At 45.5% G+C, this 8,946-nt stretch overlaps 1 protein-coding gene across 2 annotated transcripts; it reads left to right on the forward strand.

The window, feature by feature from the left end:
• Positions 1-132: 132 nt before the first annotated feature.
• FOXRED1 (FAD dependent oxidoreductase domain containing 1) lies at positions 133-6,904 on the forward strand. Of its 2 annotated transcripts, XM_069079864.1 has the most exons (12): positions 133-317; positions 1,781-2,001; positions 3,255-3,365; positions 3,665-3,783; positions 4,055-4,149; positions 4,326-4,427; positions 4,775-4,851; positions 5,077-5,237; positions 5,342-5,471; positions 5,763-5,867; positions 6,103-6,361; positions 6,546-6,904. In XM_069079864.1, the coding sequence occupies exons 1-11, from the start codon at positions 233-235 to the stop codon at positions 6,355-6,357; spliced, it is 1,461 nt and encodes a 486-aa protein (XP_068935965.1). In that variant the 5' UTR covers positions 133-232; the 3' UTR covers positions 6,358-6,361; positions 6,546-6,904. The 2 variants fall into 2 exon arrangements, with proteins under 2 accessions (XP_068935965.1, XP_068935966.1); XM_069079865.1 differs by lacking the exon at positions 1,781-2,001 and having other exon boundaries at positions 161-317.
• The last annotated feature ends 2,042 nt before the right edge of the window (positions 6,905-8,946 follow it).

Genomic DNA, 8,946 nt, shown 5'->3' on the forward strand with positions numbered 1-8,946 from the left:
GGCTTTTTTTTTTCCTCCCTCCCCCAACCCTGCCCCGTAAGCCTGGCGTATACCGAAACTGGCCAATGAGTGTCGGGGGCGGAGCCAGAGCTAATTGGAAGTTGCGTGTGATTCTGGCCAATGACGTAAGGGGAGTGTCCCGGAGTAAGCCAATGAGAATTGGCTGCGGGAGGCGCGGGGCGATGACTCTAGGTGTCGGTACCGGGAGCTGTGCCCTTCGCTCTAGGGTGCCATGTTCCGCCTGGCACTGCAGTTGGGGCTTTCCCGTGGGTTGCTGAGCCGGGGCTTGTGCACGCGCAGTAGAGGCCCGTTCGACGGTAAAGTGGGGAGAATTGGGATCCAGGGCTGTGATCCACTTCGCGGTCCGGGAGTGCTGCGCTGGGAAGCCTGCGTGCACTGACGTGACCTCCCTTCCAGGCAGAGCCCCTAGCCCGGGGCCACTCTTAGGAGCTCCCTTCCCGCAGAGCTGAAGGGGCGGGGGCGGGGAGAGCCCGGCTCTGCCCACGTGCACCTCGCTGGGTCAGTTTACCCACCTGAGTGAGGGGTCATTCAGCAAGAATTAGGGGAAACTTTCCTAGCAGTTTAGAGGGGGAGTGACGTCACTCACGGAGTCCCTTCCCCGGGTTCTGTGGTCGAGCACCCCTAAGTCTAGAACACGGCCCCTACTATGTGCCAGGCACTGTGTCAAGCACTTCACAGTTATCTCATTTGATTCTCACAGGCCTGGCAGGTAGGTGCCATGATTATCCCCCCGACATGCCCAGGGTGACAGCTAGTCAGCATCTGAGGCTGGATTTGAACTCGGGTCTTCTGACTCAGGCCAGCAGCCTCCCCATGAGTGGTAGGAGACTGCTGGGACATGCGAGACTGGGGAATGGCAGGGATGAACACAGCTGAATCTCAAACTGGGGGTCAGAAGGGACCTCTGAGGTCACTAGGCTGATCTGCTCATTTGACATTTGGAGAAACAGGCCCAGAAGTAGATTCTCCTACAGCAGGTGACCCTAACATTTCCTATGTGTCACAGACCCCTATGGCCCTCTAGTGAAGCCTGTGGACCTCATCTCACCATAAGGTGTGTAAGTAATTGAAAGAAAGGTTACATTTCAGTTAGATTTTAGAGAAGCTGAAGACAATTTTTTTCCCATTCCAAGTTCACATCCTTCCTTGAAATGCATCTGTGGAACTCTGGACCCCAGATTAGGAACCCGTGCCCTATAAAACAAAGAACAAAACAGGATTCAAACCCAGGCCCTCTGACTCCAAGGCCTAAATCCACTGAGTTGGAAGTTAAATTGAGAAGATACTTAAATGCCAGGTTAGTGAGTTAGGGTTTCATCTTTTAGACCATGGATTCTGTGCTTGTTCAGATGGATCTGAAAGGATAAAAGGTTAAGAATTCATGGGATATTATCAAGAAAGCGACTTTGTCATCTCTTCTAACTCCCTCATTTTACAGATGAGGAAACCGAGGCCCAGAGTAGATTCAGTGACTTGCCCAAGGTACTCCAGCTAGTAGTGTAATTGTTTCAAAGTGATGGGCCTGGTATCACTTGAGGAGTTTTAGGGGAGTAGGGAAAGGCACTAGGAGCCCACTTAGGAGACTAACTACAGTAAAGAAATTACAGTAAAAAAATTACATTGAGAGACTTGAGAAGTGGAGTTGAGTGGGAAAGCCATTCCCATGTCTTAGTCAGTCTAACCTGAGAGTTCTCACTTCAGGATGAGAAAGGAAGAGAGTGTAGAGTAGCTCTCTGTTAACTGTAGCCTCTCCCTATAGACAAAGATGAGAAGTGGGCAGAGTTTAAGAAGAAACTTCAAGTGACCTGGCCTGGAGGATCCTGGGAGCCATTTGTAGACACGAGCCACCTGCCCCCAGAACATGCAGATGTGGTGATCGTAGGGGGTGGTGTGATGGGTTGGTCTGTGGCCTATTGGCTGAAGCGGCTGGAGGCACGGAAAAATGCCATACGGGTACTGGTGGTGGAAAGAGATCCTACGGTGAGGACTGGATGGGAAAAAGGCAGGGGGGGGGGGGAGGGGGGTCAGATTATACCTCACCTGGGAGGGAGCTTTAGAGAGAGAAAGTGTTCCTCACTGCTAACTAGGTCAAAATGCAAAAAATTGTTGTTTGTGCCCAGTTGCCTTGGAACCAGTTATCCCAGGGCTCCTACCTGAGAGGCAGCTTACAGTAATTAAAGTGTTTTATGAAGATGGCTATCCCCAGTCCCATTTCCAAGAATGAGATTTCCCAGCTCTGGCCCTTGTACCCTCACTTCAAGTTGTGGTAAAGGCAATCAGACACCATAGCCTCTTGTTTTCTGGAATCTTCTAGGATCTCCTCCCTTCCATTAGCCAAATCTTTGAAGGTCATCATATATGCGTGCCAATTTGGGTATATTCCTCCTCTTGCTAAATCTCTCCAGTAGCTTCCATTGCCCAGTGCATTAAACATAATTGTTTAAATCATGTATTTTTAACTTAATATTAAACATCAGTATCATCAATGTAACTTTCTTTGCAATTGTTTACATTTTAAAAAATTAATTCCAGTGCCTATAATATCCTGCCAACCTTTCCCATATTCTCTTTAAGTCACTTAGGAATTTTTGTGAAAATTCATTCCAGTTTAATTTTCCTTTTATTAGATAATAGTGTATATTCTGTTATGCTTTTTCACTTTTCATCATTTCTTAAGTTTTTCAAGATTTCTCATCTTTGTCAATGTATATTTCATTATGGCATTACATTAACATATCACGATTTAACCATTTCCCTTTTGAATGTTTAAGTTACTTCTAGTTTTCTGCAATTTCAAATAATGCTGCTTTAAAAAAAATCTCTGAATAACATTTTTTCTTTTTGAAAATAGTAAGGGTACATTCCCCAAAACAAAAATAAGTAAAGGGGTATGATTATTTTTACAACTTTTACTGTGTACTATCAGATTGCTTTCCAAAAAGATTACTAATTTTCAATTCCACCAGGAAAGTATTAAATTTCAGCCTTACATCTTCAGCTCCCCACTATTTCCAGCCCTCTTTACTCAAATTGATCCTCCTTTTTCTGTACATCTGCTGATCTGAATTGATTTGTGCGTTGACATAAGGTTTCTTATTGATTTGCTTTCACATTTACCCATTTTGAGGGCATGACTCTCTTGCAATTCAAATTGACACCTCTAAGTATAGCACTCTACATATGATGTTTATCCCAATGACTGATTAAACTTTATCCCATATTGTGTCTTACAGTACTCTAGGGCCTCTACCAGGCTTTCCATAGGAGACATTCGGCAGCAGTTCTCGGTCCCTCAGAACATCCAGTTATCTCTCTTCTCCATTGAATTCCTACGCAACATCAATGTACGTGAGGGCTTGGGGAAAAGGTGGGGAAGTAATTGGTCTATTAGCCCAGGAGGAGAACAGCCTAGCCAGCTGAGGAAATCAAGGTTTATATTTAGAGGCAGGAGACCTGATTCTTTCTTCCCAGTAATGGTGATTCGGAGGCTTCTAAGTTTGGAAATTTCCTAGGTGCTAGGTCACTAATGGGAAGTCAGGGAGCTTTTACCCAGTCCTTATAAGGACCTCCCTGTCATTGCAGTCAGTTGTCTTCCATGGGGCATAATGGCTTTCATCCCACCCATATTCTCTACATCCCACAGGAATACCTAGCTGTTTCTGACGAGCCTCCCTTAGATATCCAGTTCAGCCCCTCAGGCTACCTTCTGCTGGCTTCAGAAGAAAATGCTTCACAGATGGAACACAATGTAAAAGTGCAGAGGTAGGTGCCCAGCAGGGACTGTGATCAGCACCTTCCAGGTGGCTCTCCATGCTCTACCCCCAGCTCTATGTATACTTCTTTGTAAGTCATTTAAGATGGAAGTCTTAGACCTCCCCATCCCACACCTAGAGACTCTGCTTCCTCCTGAGAATAAAGGGAGAACTAGTCCCATCTCTCATGAAAAGAAAACAGACATTTTTCTAGTTCTGGTCCTCCGTATTTTCTCCACCTCTCCTTTTTGTCTAAGCTCTTCCCCTTCCATTTTTCTTAGGCAAGAAGGAGCCAAAGTTTGTCTGCTGTCCCCTGAACAACTTAAAAACAAATTTCCCTGGATCAACACAGAGGGTATAGCCTTGGCATCTTATGGTGAGACTTCCCAAGGGAAAAAGGAAGGGGCCATCCTTTTCTAAAAAACAGGATTTAAGTGAGAGTCCTGGAGTGATGGTTTTTATATATATAGTCAATCTGCACTTCATCTGGCTTTAGCTTTTGTCTACTTGGATAGGTAAAGACACTCCCTTCTCACTGTCTTCCCTGCCCAGGGCTGGAGAATGAGGGCTGGTTTGATCCATGGTGCCTACTTCAGGGACTGCGCCGAAAGGCCATGTCAATGGGGGTCTATCACAGCCATGGGGAGGTCACAGGTGAGTCTCGTACCTTGCCCTTGTACTTTTCATGAACCAAGCCCTGAATGGAGGTTTTTATTTGTTTTAGGCTAAGCAAGGTAGGCAGTGGTCTAGGTATCCTCCTTCTTGCTTTAGCCAATGCCAGGCTCTACGATAGCCTGGGTTCTCTTTGAGCATCTCAGTCCTCTTCAGGTTGTGCTTAGACCCGTTCTTCCTAATTACATGATCTCAGCCTTCCCCAATACCTATAAGAAGCCCTGGTCTTCATCCTGCTTCTATACTGCCCCTTTTGGTGGGGCAGGCCTGGGCTCCTCCTCAGCTTCCATTCCTGGGACACAAGAAGCCATTTTCTCTCTCTTCTCCAGAGTTAGTCTCTTCAGTAAGGCCCATGGTGACTTCCAGAGGGGAACAAGTAAACATTAAAAGAATTTATGAGGTCCATGTAAGTATCCAAAGAAGTAAACAGTGACTATCCTTATTTTAACCTTCCCTTCTCACATCCATCTCACTTTCTTTCCTGCTTCTATGGGAGCTAATCTTTTGCCCACTGGCCATAATGCAAAAGTCAAGAACTCAGAAAGGAATGAATCTTTTCTGGTGCCTGGTGCTAGACAAAAACTGTCTCCTTCCCTACCTAGCCCAACCCTCATCTCCCTGATGCCCACAGGTGAAGATGAACAACAGCCTGGAGTACCAACCTGTGGAGTGTGCTATAGTGATCAATGCTGCTGGGGCCTGGTCTGGGCAGTTAGCAGAGCTGGCTGGAATTGGCATGGGGCCCCCAGGCACTTTGCAAGGCACCAGGCTTCCTGTGGAGCCAAGAAAAAGGTAATAGGGTTCTGGATAGGGGCAGGAGGAAGGAGGCCAAAAATTACACATTGGAGGAGGGGATGCCCACCTCCCCTGACTCTGGTCTCCCTGGAATATGGCAGGTATGTGTATGTTTGGCATTGCCCACAGGGGCCTGGCTTGGAGGCCCCATTACTCACAGACATCAGTGGAGCCTATTTCAGACGAGAAGGACTAGGTGGTCACTACTTAGGTGGCTGTAGCCCTACGGAGGTAAGCCGGGGATTCCAAATGAAACCTTTGGAAGGCAAGGGGAAGAGTTTAGATAATAAACTTTTGTGGTTAACCAATTATTTAGAGACTTTCTGCAGTGTGCCCAGCAGAGTTGGTACTACAGTCTCCTTGAAGTTTGAAATAGAGGAAAGGAGAGGTGGCAGTCTCCAAAAAGGAACTAAAAAAAGGAATCAGTTTCACCTGCTAAGCCTAAAATGTTATCTGTGGGGCAAAAGGGATCCCATCTTATCTCCCCAATACCCCAGAGATCATACCCTGCTTTCACCTTAGGAAGAAGAACCAGATACTCAAGATCTAGAAGTAGATCACAACTTCTTTCAGGAAAAGGTGTGGCCCCGTCTGGCACAGAGGGTTCCATCTTTCAGTTCGCTGAAGGTAACTGACAGGGAGAATTTTTTGTTGGGGATAGGGGGAAATAGCTTTGGGGGAATTCTGGTACCAATGGAACCTCTCTAACTCTTGTCATTGGGGAGTCGTTAAAGTGGTCCTAAAAGTATTTGTTGTTATCTATCCCATCAGGGAACTGGAACTAATGGGATAGAGAGGTGGGTTAGTGTTTGCCAAGTATAGGAGGTCAGAATGTTAAAATACTCTCCTTAACTCCATGTAGGTACAGAGTGCCTGGGCTAGCTACGATGATTACAACACATTTGACCAGAATGGCATAGTGGGACCCCATCCACTGGTCTCCAACATGTACTTTGCCACAGGCTTCAGTGGCCATGGGGTACAACATGCCCCTGGTGTGGGACGGGCTGTGGCAGAAATACTGCTGAATGGACATTTCAACACTATTGACCTGAACCTATTCTCCTTCAATCGATTCTACCTGGAAGAAAAGGTCCTGGAGGGCAATATCATCTAAACTCGTAAGCACCACTTTGCCAATCAGGCCCCATCCCTCACCCATATCTGCAGTCCCTTCCTGTAACCACAGCCCTCTTCCTATCTTGTGCCAGCATGGCCATCCTAGAGGTTCCCTTTCCCAGGTAGGAATAAGGTTGGATTTAGCTAGACTTGACCTAAGTGTCCTGTTCTCCCCTCTCTCCTTAGGTCTCTACCTGTTTGTCCATAAGGAAGAAGCTACCAAGAGCAACGTTGTCAGAAAGCCCCCTGCATTGCTGCCGCAGGGCCATGCCACCCAAGCTTGGGGGACACAGACAATTGAGGCTGGTTCCTAGGACTGCTTCCTGAGCATAGTTGGAGCTCACTCACAACAGGAAACCAGACTGCCCAGAGTACACTGAGAGTGCCAAAGTGCCTGGTGCCAGCTCTTCACTTGGCAGCTGTCTCACCAGCTTCTCAACTACTTAGCAGGCAAGGCCTGAGTACTCTGGGACTGCCTGAACCCAAGCCTATTAACTTATTGTTTTACTCTGGTCAGTAAACCCAATTGGCTCCTTCCCCACCAACACACTGTACTCTCTTCTTTAAAGCCAAGGGTAGGTGCCTTTGATAACCACTAACTACACCTGACTTTTCAGGACATGGGGAGCTGAGCTTCTCCACAAGAGCATTTCTGTGTCATAGGTCCTGATTCATGATCCAGTCATTATTGCTATGGCTGCCAGCCAGGAACCCATAGTCCTTAGTAAACAGGGTGAGGGCAGCAGGCTGTTGTCGTTATTATTTGTCCTCCATTCTGAACCAGATCGTGATATCAGGACAGTGATGCAGGTGAATTGGATTTAAGTGAGGGAGGGATGTGCAAAGTCACCAGCCTCACTTTCTCCTTTGGAAACATCTGGGTCCAGTGGCAAGATAAACATCAGGACAATTAGAAATGGCCCTTGGGAAGCAGGCAGGGAAGCATTGGAGAGCAAGACAGGTTAGATTTACCTATTAACCACAGCCCAGTATTCACAAGTGAATTACTTTGGGGAAAAAGCCCTAATTGTAAAGCCTAGTTTTCATCTACTGAATACCTGATAAATTTTTGTCCAAAAGAAGTTGTCATATACACAAGTCCTGGAGTCAGGAGGACCTGAGTTCAAGTCCAGCCTCAGGCACTTGACACACTTACTAGTTGTGTGACCTTGGGCAAGTCAACCCCATTGCCTTGCTTTCCCCCTCAAAAAAAAAGTTGTCATATAGTAAATAGTTAAGAGAAACTGTGTACATTCCTTTTAAACAATTTTCTTGAATTTGAAAATTCTTTGAATTAGGGGGCGGCTAGGTGGCACAATGAATAGAGCACTGGCCCTGGAGTCAGAAGGACCTGAGTTCAAATCCGGCCTCAGACACTTAACACAAATCTAGCCATGTGACCTTGGGCAAGTCACTTAACCACAATTGCCCTACCTTCCCCCCTCCAAAAAGCAAAAAGAAAAATCTAAAAGAAAATGCTTGAATTAGGAGGCCAGAGGACTTTTATGGAACACTCCACTGGTTGACTTCATTCATCCTTCGCTTCAGAGGTTGCTCCAGGAGTCTCAGAGGGTGGCATTGTGGTGTATGGAAAAGGAACTGAATCTGAAATCAGGACCTGGATTCAAAGCTCTGCTTTTTAATAGTTATGTCACTTAATCTTTTGAGATGTTTCATCACCTGAAAGGCAGTGTATAATGGAAAGCGCCTGGCTCTGACATGAGTTGTATGATATTGGGAGGAGAAAGGAAAGGAATAAAGCATTTATATGGTATGTACTTTGTACACTGTACTAAGCACTTTATAAATATTTGTCAGGTAGATGCTATTATTATTATTATTATCCAGTTCACAGTTGAGGAAACTGAAGCAGAAAGATTAAAAGTATCTAGCCCAGAGTCACAACACAAATGTGTGTCCCAGACTGGTTTTGAACTCAGGTTTTCCTGGCTCCAGGCCCAGCACTCCATTCAATGTGCCACCAGCTACCTCTGGGCAAATTACATAACTTCTCTGAACCTCAGTCTCTTCATCACTCATTATACCTACTATAGCACAGCTGTAAAGAAAACCTTTACAAACAAAAAGGTCAGGATTCCAGGAAAGCCATAATTTTCATTCAACAAATATTTAAGTGCTTATTACTTATCAAAAGGCAGCTAGGTGGTGAAATGGATAGAGCGTGGGGCCTGGAGTCAGGAAGACATCTTCAGGAGTTCAGATCTGGCCTCAGATACTTCCTAGCTGTGTGACCCTGGGGTAGTCACTTTACTCTGTTTGCCTTAGTTCCCTCATCCATAAAATGACCTGGAGAAGGAAATGGCAAACCACTCTAGTATCTTTGCCAAGAAAACCCCAAATGGAGTTATAGAGTAAACCATGTCTAAAACAACTGAGTAATAAATTATATACCAAGCATTATACTAGGTCCTAGGAATGCAAAAAAAACCCCAAAAACAAAAGCCCAGCCCCTGTTATCCAGGGATTTATCTGGAGCAGACAACACATAAATTTTTAAATATAAAATATAAAATTTTATATATAATAATTTATATAAAATTTTAAATACAAACTCTATACTAAAGAA

Source organism: Petaurus breviceps, unplaced genomic scaffold, assembly GCF_028583685.1.
Source record: "Petaurus breviceps papuanus isolate PSGF00001 unplaced genomic scaffold, PetGlider_PUasm1.0 91133, whole genome shotgun sequence".
NCBI classification, from domain to species: Eukaryota; Metazoa; Chordata; class Mammalia; order Diprotodontia; family Petauridae; genus Petaurus; species Petaurus breviceps.